Source organism: Pungitius pungitius, chromosome 20, assembly GCF_949316345.1.
Source record: "Pungitius pungitius chromosome 20, fPunPun2.1, whole genome shotgun sequence".
In the NCBI taxonomy this organism is placed as follows: domain Eukaryota; kingdom Metazoa; phylum Chordata; class Actinopteri; order Perciformes; family Gasterosteidae; genus Pungitius; species Pungitius pungitius.
This window is the reverse complement of record NC_084919.1, coordinates 6,193,615-6,210,431: the sequence shown is the minus strand read 5'-3', so window position 1 is coordinate 6,210,431 and position 16,817 is coordinate 6,193,615. Positions and strand designations below refer to the sequence as shown.

At 41.0% G+C, this 16,817-nt stretch overlaps 1 protein-coding gene across 1 annotated transcript in view; it reads left to right on the top strand.

Annotated features, from left to right (window-relative positions):
* scara5 (scavenger receptor class A, member 5 (putative)) overlaps positions 1 to 15,630 on the top strand; it is a 45,338-nt gene extending 29,708 nt beyond the window's left edge. The window contains exons 9-12 of the mRNA XM_037449942.2: positions 1,363 to 1,470; positions 4,791 to 4,856; positions 11,016 to 11,204; positions 15,171 to 15,630. Of these exons, the coding sequence (XP_037305839.2) occupies positions 1,363 to 1,470; positions 4,791 to 4,856; positions 11,016 to 11,204; positions 15,171 to 15,304 (497 nt within the window). The 3' untranslated portion in view covers positions 15,305 to 15,630. The remainder of the gene's footprint in view (positions 1 to 1,362; positions 1,471 to 4,790; positions 4,857 to 11,015; positions 11,205 to 15,170) is intronic.
* The last annotated feature ends 1,187 nt before the right edge of the window (positions 15,631 to 16,817 follow it).

The following is a 16,817-nucleotide window of genomic DNA, read 5'->3' as shown; positions in this document are numbered from 1 at the left end:
GCACAGAGAGTGTAAAAGGACATCTTAGTACGCTAAAGAAAACAAAGCCCCATGTTTTGGATGGAGATTTGTTTTAAGACAGGCGATCTATACTCGTAGGTACTTCAACCTCGTCCGGACCGAACAGGCACTTCAGAACCAGGGAATGACTGTTTTTCATATACTGTAAGATAAAAACAGTGTGAATCCAGATGTTTTGGGGACCTTTTCCAACTTGGCACCTCTTAAATCATCAACCCTGTTATTATCTTATCTACATTCCCCGGACCTTGAACTGCAGCCCTCACGCTCCCACAAAGCATTATCTTCCTGCTGACCCCCCCCCACAACACTGCTATCGTTCCTGGAAACACTGTGTGAAAACAAATGATATCCGTAGGGATGAAGGAAGTGGTCGAGTGCTGGAATCTACTATCCATGGGGAGTTTTAATTACCCACGGGTATAATAGACCTGGCAGCACCCTCCAATGCGGAAGTACCTTGAGCCTGCGACCCTTCTCGTTGCAGAACAGAGGTCCAATTCTACAGCATTCAGTGAGAAGACGACCCCTACTTCTCACTTGATTTATTCCCTCAGTAAATACTAAAAACATGAGTTTAGGGTCTCAAGACCAATAAGACCTCAGGTCTATATGAGACCTAAGATAGCATGATGTAAATCTAGTGAATTATGGTCCAATTTGGAGTGAAATAGATGACAACGCAAGGTGATTCATTTGGGGCATCTGTTAGATGTGATCAGGCAAGGATGCACTGAACAGGGGTTCAGATTCTTTCACTTCTGTATGTTGTATGTGTTTACTGTAAACAGAAGTTCTCGTTGTGTGCCCTTTCGGTCAAATCTGAATTGGACTCTTATGTGCAACAATAGAGCGAATTCAAGCACTCAGAAATTTGAAGCGTTGGCAGATGGGGGAAGAAATGCATTTCTTAGAAATTGAAGTCAGGGCAGGGAGGGCCAACAGGAAGAAGCATGGCCTGATTGGGATGTATCATCAAGTCCTAATGTTCTTGCTTTTTTCAAATGGCCAAAGTATTCAATTGCATTGGCAAAGATCAAGTGTTATTACTGAAGACATAGTCCACTTCATATTGATTTCAGATGTTGCAACACAGCAGTTCCTGGATTAGATATGATCGGACACTTTCATCTTTTGATGCTAATCAGACGACGGAGTTTACTTTAACTTTTAACTTGAATTTTGCAAATGAACATCTGACCATGTCGGCACTAAACAAAAATGTATTGAATCAGAAATTAAATTAAAGATTTACTTTTGGGGCGGTTTGAGGTCATGATAATTAAGGTACTTTGAATCCTGTCATAGCTGATGTTGAGTCTGAAGAGGTTTGTGTTTCAGGGTTTACAGGAGAAAAAGGGATGCAGGGCAACCAGGGAATTAAAGGGTCAGCCGGAGTCAGCGGTTTCCATGGAGAAAAGGGAGAAATTGGGCCTGCTGGTCCCAGAGGTATGTGTTTTATTTCTAAAATCAATCAACGCATTTTATAGTCCTCTATTATATCTTATCTACTCTCAAAATATTCAAATAGTAGTTTTGTTCTGTCTTGATGCATCACGGTCAAGGCAGCGAAAGTTCATCTGGAAAACATCCCGAAGCCCAAGAATGTACAAAATGAAACATAATCAGAGTAGAACGTTGCAAACACAATGCTGTGTACTTTAAGGGGTAACAGTAGTCACATTAAATTCACTCACTCACCCAGTGTTTGTCCTTCACGAGTCAATACAAAAGCTTGTCACACCCTGCAGTACAACAGCTGAATCATGTCAACGCGCTCACAGCTCAAATCATTTTAGACTTTGCAGAGGGTGTCTGTCGAAGTGTTGCCTTTTTTTTTTTCTGCCCGGGTAGAACATTGCTCAGCAGGAGGTTGTTAGCACAAGCTTCTTTCACACTTCGTCCAACACTAACAGGTGCCACTTGGTCCCCGCTTTTAGCTTTTCCCATGGAAGTTATAATTGCTTAACTATCCATATCTTCCTTTTATGTATTCCACAGAAACAGGTGCATGTGCATGAGAGCCGCTTGTTCAAATGAGGCGTAGCGAGGAAATATTTTAACATACTGTATTGCAATAGAATTTTAAGAAATGTTACGCAAGGGATTGTTCCCTGTGTATGGTGTTTGTGTAATGAAATAAATCGAATCCATAGGAAATGTTATTTTGTTGTAAATTTAAAGCTTGTTTTAATCTGGTGTAAAGGGCCTCCGGTTTGTTTGGAGTGAAAACCCAGACACTAGAAAAAGACCCTATGGCTGAGCGAACATGAAAAGAGAGGCAGCCTCAGACAGATCTGGCACTTGCACCGTTGTTTGGTTGACAAGTTAATTATGAAGAGATTTTAAAGCACCAGACGAATGAGTGTTTTTCATGAAGAATGGAGAAAAGATGAAGAAAACAAGGTGTGTCCACACCCATCTGGGGTCTGCTTGTGGATTCAACAAACCAGTGAAGGGTGAAGAGTTTGAAGAGTTTGGAGACTTCCTGGTGCGATGGGGGCCTCGGCGGAAGGCAGTTGCTCAGCTGTGGACACTCAAAGCTTGTTAAAGCGGCGCTGTGAGGCTTTGTGGTTTCTCTTTATAGCCGAGTGGTGGATAGAGTGAGCAGAGAGTGCACTAGGTGCTTCTTCTTCTGGTAAAGCACCACGGATCAGCTGATTTTCTTGGTGTTCAACGCTGGTTTGAGCATCCTCTGGGCCAACGGGGTTCGGAGTTCTGGCCTTGGCAACCCAATGTCTGTACATTCGATATTCACGGGCCTTACAGCTGTGTTTTGGTCTCCACTTTTCAGAAGAAAACACAAAATAAACAATTTATCAAAGTATTTATTGTTGATATAAACAATGCAAGCGGTCTACAGCCATGCTAGTACCAATGACAACACTAACACATAATGTGTGGCTGGTTGGGTTGGGAGCATTTTGCTAGTTGGCAACGAGCAGAAAGTCCAATCACGGCTGATGGACACAACATTATTCTTGGAACTATTTCTGATATCAATGGACTTGAGCCTAATGGTCGGACTAGAGGAAAAGTTTGAGGGCCTCAAAGTCGTTAGGATTTACCCTCTGGGCACCATGAAATACCTTTGTCATCCACACAGCTGCTAAAAACATTAGTGAAGCGCTTAAATGTTACATATTCACTCATGAGCCACTTTCCACCCCCTACATGCAGCTTTACTTGTGCAGTTTGAATCCAAACCCCTCGTCTGTCTCTTTGGGCACGGCAGTCGCTTATCTGTTTTTTCCTACTAAGTTATTTAGTTGTTAAGGATGTGGTCAAGATGAAGTTAAAACTGTCAGCTGAGGCCCGTTTCGTGCAGGGTGGGGTGTTAGATACATTACTCAGTCATCTACACACACACACACGCACACACTAACACATGGGACAGAGTGCCACCTCGCCCGGTCTTCTAGGATGTGAAATAAAGATTTAAAGGGTGGGATGAAGCTGATCCTCTTATAGCTTCATGGCAAAAACAGACTTGTGGTTCTGAACCCCGTGGCCGAGAATTCTCTACAAATGGCTCTGAAACAGACTCTCTCCTGCTGTGGAGGTCATTTTCCAAGTTTAAATTAGAGTCATATTTTGTATGTACGAAAAACAAATGAAAGAAAGAAAGCGTATCCAAGGTGCCGCTTGGAGGGAGACGTCGTGCTTAAACATTCTGTAATTTTGCCGAAACCACAAACCACAAGTTTTTTTTCCCCCTCTTGTAAATGTGTAAATCTACACTATAAAGAACCTCCTTGAAATGATCTTGACATCACCATTTCAGTACTACCTCTGTCCACTCTTTTTCTGCCTCCTCTATTTCAACCTCATCCACCCACAAGAACAAATGGTCAACTACAACTTCTGGAGGTAAATTAAGCACCGGACGCAGAGTGGGTGTCACATTTATTGTGCTTATAACACACGAGTCCAATTACAGGGCAAACTCTTTTAGAGACTAAACATAGATGCAAAGAAGAGGGAATGGGTGTGAGGTGGAGGGAGGTTCCAACAATCTAAACCTCTTTCTGTCTTGTTTCACATAGCGGCTCCCATGTGGTCTGTGTCGTGGTCTCCACTGTCTGTAGACCGCTTTACATTATTGCCTTTGGTCGGGACTGTCGGGTTCGAATAGGTCGACCGTGGTCGGCATTTTTTGCCAGAGGTGTAATGTTTTAGTTTTAGTGTAAGACATGAAGAATGTGTTAACGTCATCAACGTGTTGAGTGTGTTTGTTGAAGCAGAAGTGGAAAGTGGAAAACAACTCACACCTTTGCGAGCCCTCGCTGTCAAAGTAGAGATCCTGGACACGTGCCCCCCCCCCCCCCCACCCCCCCCCGGTTAGCAGTGAGCTCAAACTCCAGCACGGTACCGGAAGGGAACTGACCCGGAGGCACGGCTCCAACCGGAAGATGAGCAGAATCTTTGTGACTGCTGCTACACGTGTCAGAGTCTGTGACATTCGGCACTGGGGCTTTTGTTTCCTGAAGTTGAGTTGGTGTCTGTCTCCCGGGGGGGGGGGGGGGGTTCTCATTGGATTCAATCCAATAAGCAAACATTGACCATGCTGGTCCTGGTTAGTGGCACGGACACACATACGGCTATTCTTTACTGTTTTACTGCTATTACGTAATCTCGAGTGTTTAATGTTTAATGGTGACTTCAGCTCTGAATTTGAGCAAGCTTGAGTTTAATGTTGGTCTGAGATGGAGAGTTCAAGTTGGATTTCTTGATCTGTAAAGTGTGTTTGCGTTTCTGTTTGTCCTCAGGTGACAGGGGAGAAAGAGGGTGGAAGGGAGAGAAGGGCGACCGAGGAGACACGGGACAGAAAACAGGTGAGCGATCATGTGTGAGTTAACACTGTGAAGAAGGAAGTACGAGTAGGACAACAAAAAAACTCTGCTTTGTATGTATTAGGTTCGTTAGATAGTTTAAAAAGAGAAGGAGGGAGCGAACGAATGAATGCATTAAAGGAACGTGTTCAAAAATGTGAAGCCCGGGATGGGGACGTCTGGAAGAATTCAGCCGAACAACTTCTCTCGTTCTGGGAGATTTATTTGTCAGATCACAGGTCAGGTATCAGCGCTGCGTCTGCAAAGGCAGGAGCAGATCTAACTAACATCAGAAAGAACATCATGTTTTATAACCCATAACCCTATTGGCCCTAAACTGGTGTTGAGGGGGAGCAGGTTCCACAACACAAGACCCATTCAGATACGATTTAAGGGTCTTTTAATCGTAATGTAAACAAAACGACCAAAGTGTGTGCGTGTTGTGTGGTGCTTGATGTGTCTCTAACTCCCTTCCTGACTCTCTCTGACCTTGCAGTCTTCAACCAAAACAGGGCAATGATTCTCTAACTTAGCACTAAGAAAAAGCTTTTGATTATCAGGTTGGAGGAAGCCTTTAAGCCTCCTTATACTTAAGGTCACATCTCTTAGATCTCTGGCTTTTAGAAAGACAATTGGCTAAAAGGAACCTTTTATTTTTTTTTTAATTCGTCACAAAGACACTTATATTACCAAGAATGTCTTTGTGGAAACGCTGCTTAATACCAATTCTTTCCTTTTGGTTCATGACTTCATGGCTGTTGTACTTGACGACCAGTACAGAGGCATTCGCCCCAATGTGGCTCATCAGTAACGAGCCGGTCTGCTAAATGATTCAACACTAAATTTAAGTGTTTTATAGAGCTTTTGGCTGAAAAACAAGTTGTTTGACTTACGTCAGAATAAATCCTATCTAGTGACACTGTATAGTATAATTTACACCAGCATCTTAACCGTGTTGTGTGATAACAGTAGAGATGTTTTTATTCCGACGCCACTTTGATAAGCACTTGTTTTCAAGGTTAACTTAATTTGGGCGTCAGCACTCACACTTATGAACCTTTAAAACTTGAAGTGCTAGAATGACAAATAACACTTATTAATAATAAGCCGCATTTTGTCGCTGTTGTGATAAGATTGTACAAAAAACATGAGGTATGATCAGATGGATTTTTATAGAATGGGTTTGCCGTTGCATCCTTCGTGTTTCATGCAAACATCAGGAGCACACGATTCTATTACTCACTTACGTCACTTCACTATTTCAGACATCTGCTGAATTTCTATAGTTCTGTGGCGGTGAGGTGATAGCATCCATTAGTGACTTTTGTGTATTAAACATTACATTAGAATCACAAAGAGGATGAAAAGATGAGTATCCCATTGGCCGTGTTGTTAACCCAAAGCAATTTGCGAATATGTTGTTGTGAATATTCAACATTGGAAAGAAACTTCAATATATAACCATATAACTTATAATGCATTGTTCCATTATGCTTTGCTGTTGTACAAATTAGGGGATTTTTCCGCCAGTATTTCAATTTAGATTACTTCAATGTGCAGTGTACAGACATTTGTATCCAGATGGTTAGAGTAGTCTTTGAACCCTCTTGGTTTTCCCCACCAAGGATATTTGAAAACCAGATGCTGTATCTCTCTAACTGAAATGTGCAGTAGTGTAATACCTGAGAGGCACAAACCCGGGAGAAGCCACCTACACATACAGACTGTGTGGACTGATCGCATGTAACCTATAAGAGACCCCAATTTGTAGGGTGGAGATTAAAACTTGAGCTAAAGGTAAATACTCAGCATAAGCAAATAAAATCAAATAAAAACTGTTGATAAATCATAGAAGTCGTCAACCATTAATGGCTACAAAGAAACACAGCTGTCATACAAGCCTATATATCAGTGCTCATAATACACAATTGTCAATATTAGCCCAGATGTTTACGAGCTGATGACTTAATGGGCGTCATAGTTCTCTGCCACACCTGACATTCTGTACAGGGAGCTGAGGGAAGTTGACTTGAAAACCATTGTTGGTATATATGTTTTGTAATATTAAACTGAAACTGATGTTATGATCTCACAAAACCGCCAAACTGGCCAAAAGAAAAAAAAAAGAAAAAATGTCCCACAAAAGCACTGACTTTTTTTCTTTTGCCACAGATGTTGTTTTTTTCTTTGTAAAGTCAGTGTGTTCTTTTCTCCACGTGATGAGCGATGAGGTGGAGTTCCCTTCAAATAGACGTGAACCCGCGCCCCGTCTCCATACGACTTTTTCTTTTTTGCTGCCCCTTAGAGAAACGTCAAAGAGCAACGCTTTCCTCACATCATTCACCAGGATGTGTGAGGTTTCAGAGAAAAGGCAGACTGAGACCACATGCTGCTGGCTGTCAGAAAATACCAAATCACAGCCTCCCCAAAGCTGCCTCACGTGCTTAAGATCTGAGACGATGCAGGACTCCGGTCGCTTTACACCTCTAAGCACACACTGCGCCCCCCCCTTTCCATCACTTACCAGACACCAGGAGTTTGATTCACGCTCATCCATCAACGTTGGGTGTCAACGCAAAAATGAATCGTGCCATAAAGTGACGCTATGTCAACATTAGCCTAAGGGAAGCAGAGAAAAATTGCGTAAACCTGTAGCCTCTCAAAGGGATGTTCTCCTGGATGAAGCGCTGTGGGTTTAATCCACTCACATGAGCACAGTAAAGACGTTGGCTTGTGTTACAGCAGATACACACTTACATCCATTTGCAATATTGTGAATATTTTACTGATTTCCTGAATTCAACAGAGGGGAATAGAATATCATGAACTGTTCTCTATCACTCAGTTTAGATTTTTAAGGAATGGCATGAAATATGTCAGACAGAATTTGATTCATAAGTCCAACAATTTCATACAATTCTTCAAAGACTTTTTCCAACGTGTATTTAACTTGTAACAAAACACCACATTTTTCATTTTTGGGTCGTTTTGTGTAATTTTCTTTTGACAGTTGATATATTACAAGTGTGATTGGAGGTGATGTTCACATACACACACACACACACAACCAACCGCACACAGCTTTAACATCAGCTTATGGTTGGATCTCAAGAGTCCAACACTTTTTTTTTTACAATGAACCTGCACAGCTACAAGGATCTAAGTCTGCATTCTTTCGGCTTGGAAAGCACAATTAAGTTAAAAATAATTTAAGATAAATGTTCTCATTGATGTCACGTTCCAACATCAGTACCGAGGAATCTAAAAAGATATAAGTTATTATATATATACTTTCTACTCTACAGTTCTCACATATTATTTATTTTTTGAATGAAATGATCTGTTGGTGGGAACAGAGCAACCCAGCTCCCATAGTGTAGTTTAATCAAATTGTATTTATTTGTGATTTGCGATTACAGCTAAGCAAACCCACATGCAAAATATACTTTAAAACAGTGAGGTCATTGTTAAATTTGTTACTTTAAATTGTATTCACAGATCATACCTATTTAGACCGGGCTGGGTTTCAAATGAAGGATTCTGTATGGATGCAATGGTTCGAACCGTATGGTTAGCCTCTGGTTCTGGTTATTGCTGATAGATCTGGCCATGTGCGAGACTAAAGTGAACCTCGGTTGAATCGAAACATGACGGTAGCTGCTCCACTGAAGTCAACGCCAAGCTTAAAGACAAAGGTCTGGTTGCAATTTGGATTTTAAAAGTATGGAGGCAGAGAGGAGCTAGACAAAACATGTGCCAAAATAGAGGTGAAATATTGTGAGAATACCAACAACACTCCTTAGACCACAGGGTGCTCCACTCATTGTATTCATTGTTATTTTAAAAAGAATTGGTTTAGATTCCTAACTTCACTTTAACGTTACAGTCTTGTTTCTGTATATTTGAATGCAAACCGACAGCCTTTTGTTATCGAAATGTTGATTCATTTTTTAATGATACCTTAAAGAAGGTTTTCACCAAACAATGAGATGTCCCTAGCTACTGTTGCTAGGCCTCTTTCTGTGAGTGTGCCAAACACGAGGGTCCCTCGAAATGATAAGACAATCACTTGTGATTGTCACTGAATTACTTTGAAAGGCTTGTCCAGCATTTTCATTTCTCCTTCTAGAAAATGTGTATTCAAATATGTAAATAGGAGAGAGAATTGTCTGCAGTAAATGACAGCCAGAGGGAGAGGGCCGAAGTGAAGCAAGCATGTCTTCATGTATGATTTTGAAGTTTGGAAGAATTGGATACGGGACGGGACGCCCCTAATAAAACCGTGTAGTTACTGTAAAGGGAAGGGAAACTCAGATCACTACATATATAAACTCACGGTAAGGCCCACCCAAAAATACAGTATATATTGATTGAGCTTGAATGCTTTTACTTCTATTCTATTATTTTATTTCTACAGTGTGGTTATGCTGTTTTTTCTTTGCAGTGGTGAATCTTTTGCAGATTCACCACTGCAAAGGGTACAATTTAGAATTTATGATGGTCTGATGAGACTAATATCCTGTCCAGATAATGTGTCTGGATTTACTCTCCACCACTTTGACAGATTCACCACTGGCTCTGATAAAAGCTGAATCTGTTACTGATTTAAAACATGCTATTTGATAGCATAATGCATTTGCTAATACAGTCTGGTTGCAAAGTTGATTTGCAACCGTGTTTTATGTTGCAGGGGAAAATGGTTCCGCCTTAAAGTTGCGTCTTCTTGTTGAAGATGTTGTTCATTTTTTATCTGTAAGTTATCGTTAGTATCAAAATTTGTCAGCAATCTAAAGAAGATCCAATATTAACAAAAATCCAATTAATTAAGCTCATATAAAAAATCACTGTAGTGTGTTTGTCTACATCCTCACAGCTAATTTAAGTCTGTTTGTAGAATTCAAGTAGCTTCATAGAAAACTAAGCATGTGCCATTCAAGCATTATTAGTTTGAAAAGAGAGCAATAGTAGGTTGAAACCTAGTTCACCTAATTTCAGTTTTTTAAATTGCAGGTTTTCTGCAGTAATGTCATATGAAAACTGAGCTGATATGATGATGTCATGTTAGGTGTTGAATTGTGATGGTACTCGTGAGTGAAAACCACTTGACTGTCTAATAAGACTCAAAGGGTACACATTTAGAATTTATGATGGTCTGATGAGACTAATATCCTGTGCAGATAATGTGTCTGGATTTACTCTCCACCACTTTGTCAACAGTCTCGGTCAGTGAGCACCTCTTAACACAGGGTAGTGTGGCTGTGTGTGGGTTTCTGTGTGTGTGTAAGAGCGTGTGTGGGTGCGTATGTGTTTACCTCTCTTTCTCTTTTTCTCTGTACGTTGTGAAAGGTGATAAATCAACTTAATTACGCAGCATAGTTTCAGGAATACAAGATTACTTTGGATCCAAGAAGCCTCGGCTAACCAAAACACACTCTGACACAAACACGTGCACTCACACACGTCAATGTGACTATGATGCTCATGTCATGGTTTTTATTTATTCTCGAAATGCGGCAGGACTTTATTGATAAATTAGAAAACGTCAAGTTGTCTTGACAATACATATATTTGTATATTTAGTTTTTGTCATGTTTTATATTGTAGACTTTTATGTTGTAATTTCATTATTTAGTAATCAACTCCATTAGAGAAATAGTTCAACAATGTGGGAAGTAAGCCTTTCTCCACTGGAGAATGGATGAGGAGACCAATAACCTGTGTGTTTGCTTTGTAAATATGGGCATAATGCCTCACTAAAAACACGTAGTATCTTGTTTTATGAACCTCAAAAATGTTGTGGATTTACAACTATTTTAAGTCAGGTAGTGGACTTCACAAGGAAATAGTTTTTTTCTTGACTCTGTGTGGTTTCTGTGTAAAATGTTCTGCACCATGTTAGAAACCACCTGTTCATCTCTGCCATTTGTCATATTGGTTTGATTTACACAGCTCCATTAAACTCATAAACACTCGCGATGAACGTAATCACGTCAATGAGTGCAGAGTAAAGAGAGTCATGTGTTTTTTAAATGCAGCCATGTTGGAATACCTAATAAAGACACATTTGTATACATGCCAGTTTATGTGGAGTCATGGTTCATATTGCAAAACTTCCCCATGCACACTGATCCTTATGTTAATGTAAGCTTGTGTGTGTTGCAGTGGAGGAGACACTAGTGCGGCTGGTGAACGGGTCAGGCCCTCATGAAGGTCGCGTGGAGGTTTTCCATGAACGGCGCTGGGGCACCGTGTGTGACGACGTCTGGGACAAAAAGGATGGAGACGTGGTGTGCAGGATGCTGGGATACATTGGAGTCGCTGAGGTCCATAGGACAGGACGCTTCGGGCAGGGTATGAGATGAGCGCCACTCAAACATCTGCAAGCTGTTGTTTTACTGGCACGTTTCTCTTGCTTTCGCCTTCCAGCCGACCGTGCAGCCATTTGGCTCATGCCTGCAGGTTTTTTACAATGCGGATTTTTTGCTTTGGAAAACCTTTTAACAATGAAGCCATCAAATGAATATATGAACCATCTTGATAAATAATCCCTATAATAACTTGCATTCCATTCAAATAGCTCACAAACCTAATATTTGCTTGATTAGCTCTCAGGCAACCGCTGATAACATCTGCAGTTGCATTGTTTATGTTACAGTACACTGTATAAGGCCTGAATACAATTCAGCCACATCCTCCAAATGTGAGTCATTCATCCGGAGTTCATATTCAACCATCAAGATAATCAGATTCACTATGAGCATTGAATAAACAACAATATAAAGACATCAAACCTTATTCATGTTGTATATTTTGTGCACAAAATGCAACTCAAACGGCGGTTTCTTTTATGTTAAATAAAAATTGATTTCGACAATTCTTTTAGTAAAAAAGCAGCTGTTTGATCTGTCGTTCTCAGATGTGTTTTATCAAAACAATTGCCCCTTTTTTAATTTCCATTATGGCATCACCAGTATTCACTACAATAACACAAGTCAGAATAGATGATATTTGATTATAAGTTTGAAGGTACTATTCCTTTAAGGTCATGTGGTCATTTTGTGTATCTCAATCAAGATAGGAATTACTTTTTTTTTAAATGATCCCACAGCACACATCCATGATGAAGTGTACTGATGGTAGTAGTTTTCATTTTTACTAACTCTGCATTCTTTCAGCTGTAAAGGGGCTTTATCTGCCGTAGCAATGCCTTAAATTGCTGCGGGGATTAATATTAAAGTTTTATGGGGAAAGTCATACGTGCCAAATGTCGTCAGGAAAGAGTCTCAAGGGTCATATCCATCTCTCTCTCGCTCTCCGTCCCGCTCTCCCTTTCCATTTCATTTCATTCAGCCAGTCAGCCTGACATCATTCAGAGTCTCTGTTCAGGCAGAGTTGTTACAGATGAGTCTGGAAAAATAGTGGGGGAAACATGACTTTGATCCAGGGGACGACCTCCACAACAGTGACTAACATCAGGCCAGAATCCAATTCAAAACTATCCCAAAAAATTCCAATACACATTTTTAGATGAGCAAACACCTTTTGACTTTTTTTTTTCTCAGAAAATCTTTTAAGGTGTTACAGCATTCAGACACAGATCAGTCTTCAACTGTTAAATTGCAGATTCACAAATCAAATTAACTTTTAGATTCTGTGTAGGTCATAAAGAGCTCTTCTAAAGGGTTATAACGGCCTGTGGCTGCCCCAGCAGGGTTTTTAATATCCAAAATCCCATCTTTTTCCTCTACGGTTGAAATGCACTTATTGTAAGTCGCTTTGGATGAAAGCATCAGCTAAATGACATGTAATGTAATCTTTTTCATTTATATTGCTTCATAAGTTTGATGATATTTAACATGTTTGACATGTAATGTAGTTGTTTTAATTCGTATTGCATCATAAGTTTGATGATATTTAATCTTATTATCCCCAGTATTACAGTTGGAAATTAGCATGAATGGGTTTTCTGGTCTGTACAGTTTACGATACCTCTGTCCCGCTGAAACCCCCCCAAAAAGAAATCAGTAAACAATGCAAACCAATCGATGTTGTGTGGAGCGAATGATCGTCCATAAAAGGAGTGTATAGACAAATCAAGATGGCAAAATTATGGATAGACAGAAAACCTACATGAAGAGAAAAATAAAATCAGTAGAAGACACCTTTTCAAACAGACTTTCAATCCTTCCACCCGTAAGAGTAAGTGACCTTCCCCAAATCGCGCCTGGGTGTTCCCATAAAATCCCACACAGAATGATGTTTTGGGGGATTTAACAGTTATTTGTGAAAAGTGTCATGAGTTTGGTGCGAGCGGTCTGGCAGACAGTGCAGTGAAAGTGTGTTGGGATCCAAAATAAACAGTTTAAAGGTCCGTGTCCATTTAAGCAAACCCCGAGGAGGCCCAGCAGCTGAACAGCTGGGGCTGGTGTTTTCCCCTTGTGCGTGCACCTCATTTCCATCCTGTACACACCTTCATAGAGACAAGATGTCAAATCTGCAGCCAGTTTCTCTTCTGCTGTCTTTAGTTGTGAAGCAAAGCATGACTGTTGAAAGAAAATGGGTTGATTGATTTGCAGATTCTGTACATTTATTTCGGCAGATATGAGCCCTTAAATGCAACTTTGTTATCAGGTTTTAGGTAAATTTGCATTGATTGTGAACAAAATAACTAATTCATGTGTTTTTCTAAGAGAAGAGCCTTTATTATCAACTATAGTTTTATTTAATTTTAATAATTTCCGTTTTTTCTCAATTGAATTGAGATTTAGGCTAGAAAGTGACATGTGTTGTACAGATTGTACAGAGGAAGCCGAAGTTAAAACTGGCAGAACTGCGTTTGCATTTTCAGACTTCAGACTTTCAAACATACAAGAACACATATGTAATTAAGTCTTGCAGAATTTCAAACAATCAATCATGTCTAGAGTAGCGCATTGCAGTGCTCTTTAAAGAGATGGTGCAGATTGGGCATTTGACTGGTTTGACTGAAAATGTTCACAGGAAATAGGCATTAGTTCCACATTGAAGCAATAAAGAAATTGAAACTTAGTTTGGTTTCTGTTAATGTGCTACAGCTCAACTTTAACGCTTATTATGATTACTATAATTCGTTAATGTAGATGAATAATGCACAGTGCAACTTCACCTTTGCCATTTAAAGCACATTTGCACATCATGAATGTAGTGCCTGTGGTACATGGCAGGAGCACACAGCTAACCTGAGGAAGCAGAAAAGCTTTAGCTTTCTCTTACGATCACTGTTAAACCATGCAGACAGAAAACGGGTACGTTTTACCCTAAAAGGCGACAATTTGTTTTTTAATATAGTGTCTTCCCCATCCGGGACTTGGCCAGCCTCCTGTCTTTTTATATTGTTTGTTTCACTTCTCCATTGCATTTTTTCTGAGCACTACGATTTGTTTAAATCCCTCGCTGACAGCCCCCCGACAGCCGAGCGATGAGCCGTTGTGACATCGAGGGGAGCAGCAGAGATCCTCCAGATGTTGCCTCCAGGCCATTGCTGATGAGTCAGCCTCTCGTCTCCCTTACTGCACACAAACCCCTTTGGTCATGTGTCCTTAAACTGCAAAATCAGCACCTCCCCGTTCCCTCACAGCTCAGTGTTCTGTGAAACCAAAGGACTTCTTTTTTTAAGCTTCAAGTGAGTCCTAGCTTTAACAAAAGAAGGAACCAAAGTTTTATAGTTGTAGTTCTTTTTATAGGGAAACAATTTGATCAAAGCTTGGCTTACCAGCTGGAAGTGTGTATTTTGCCACCGGATACAACCATTTCAGATTTTTTTGAGGAGTACTTGCTGTTGGCTGCTGGAGCCGCTTCATGGAGAGAGACACCAGTGAACTCGATGTCCAAGTCCAGATGCGATTCCACGTGGCTTTTTGGGTGTGTCGGTTCTGTCCATCCAACGTTATCGGGCCAGGACGACCCTTCGGCACAAACCTCAACATGCACCATCCGAAAAATTTTGTGTGTCAAAGGTTAAAGGTCAGCTTAACGGCCGCGAACTGTCAAAACCCGGGAATGACAATGACCATTTTAAACCAACGTCTGACAGTATATATCTGTATCTGAATTCACTTTGGTTATGCACACAAACTCCTTCTTTTATGGCCACCGTTGATCACCATTCATATCCTTTTATTTCCCGAGCACACCCTCCTAGAGACTTCTAAGGACTCTCTATAATTGTTTCACTTTTTTGCAAGAATAAATATATCTAAAAGCAGTCTCCGCAACCGTTCAAAAGATATAAACGTTGGACACTACAACGTATGAATTCCCTTTCGGCTCTGTGTGCAGGTACTGCTTTGATCTGGATGGATGACGTGGCGTGCGAAGGGACCGAGGACACCATACACCAGTGTAAGTTTTCTGGCTGGGGCAAAACCAACTGCGGCCACGTGGAGGATGCCGGTGTGACGTGCGTTGTCTGAAACCCGCCGCCGCGCTGACGCCGCTGCGACGGTCGAACGCCCCCCCTTCACACGGCGACCTCCGACTTTCAAGAGACGCCACGAGACGCACAGCGTGGCGCCGTCGCCGTTGTTTTTTTACCTGCCAGAAAAGTGACAAGCGGTTGTGAATCTGCAGCTTTCTTGGAAGTTGAGTTTGAGTTAACATTTGATAGTTTTAGCTGCCAGACTGGATCTTGGGAGCAAGGAAAATGATGACAATTTTTGAGAAACCACTCGGACTGGAGTCGCCGGTGCGACAGGACTCTTCATCAGACGGAGCCGCAGAGCTCCCCCCCCGCCCCCCCCCCCGCCCCCCCCCCGTCTTCAGTGGAGGCCGGAGGTCATCGGCGTCTGCCCTCAGAGGCTCTTTTGGGCGCAGGTTTACTGTTTGGACCTTGATTGTGAATTAGAACGTGATCCAACAACTCCCCCCCCCCCCACCACTCCCCCCCCCGCCTTCATCCGTCCTTCAAGTTTCTGAACGAGCGCCAAAAAGCACTGACAGAAGTTGACAAACTTCATTCACAGGCAGCTGCTTGTCACAGTATCATCTAGCAAATGCTTTTGAATGAAAGCTGTTTTTAAGGTGGCCTGTAGACCCGTGAGGTCCAATCACTGTCGAGGAAATTCCCCTCCACGGAAAACATTTGCAAAGGCAATTTTTTTTTTTTTTACATTTGACTGAAGCATCGTTCACAGCCATGTCCGGATGTCAGCTTGGCTTTTTTGGCAACGTACTTTGTTTCTATTCGCATTATTAACAAAGCGGTATTTTTGCCCTCTCCGCTGATCCATATTTTTACATTTCATAACCAGAGCATTATTACCAACATTAAGTATTTTCAGAGCTTATTGTTTACCTGCCGTCAGTCTTAACTCCACCTACAACATTTAAGCAGGTGTTATCAGTTAAAGGTTCTGACATTTAATGCTTCCTGGAGAGCCTTTATGAACAAGCACAAAAGTATGTTTTGAAAAAACAGGTCAATTAAGTGGAATTTATATAGTAGCACAAGAATATCGATTTCGTAGAAGTTGGAGACCCGAACCAAGTGAATGTTAGACCAGACTGTCCTTCATATGTGTATGTTAGCAAATATTTGCTTGCACAGAAACACAACTATATGACGCCACAAAGCAGTAAAACAAAAAGGTTCCAGATTCATAAATAGATGTCTACCTTAACATCCAGAAGTCTTTTAACCCTTCAAGTCACCAAATGAATATTTACTGTGTGCTGTATTTCCTTCAAGTGAAAATATCCGGAGAAGAAATGCAACAAAGATTTTGAAATTTTTTATTGTCACTGCAACCGACAAATGAAGTGATTAGGAAGACTAGAGAGCAAAAAAGATTTGAATTACATTAAAATTAAATTTGCATGAATCCATGTCACTTGAGGCTGAAAACCAGCAGATTCACCTCAGCCATCAGAGACATTCATTCCCACATAGCAAGCAATAAAATATCACATGAATTGTAAAATACACCA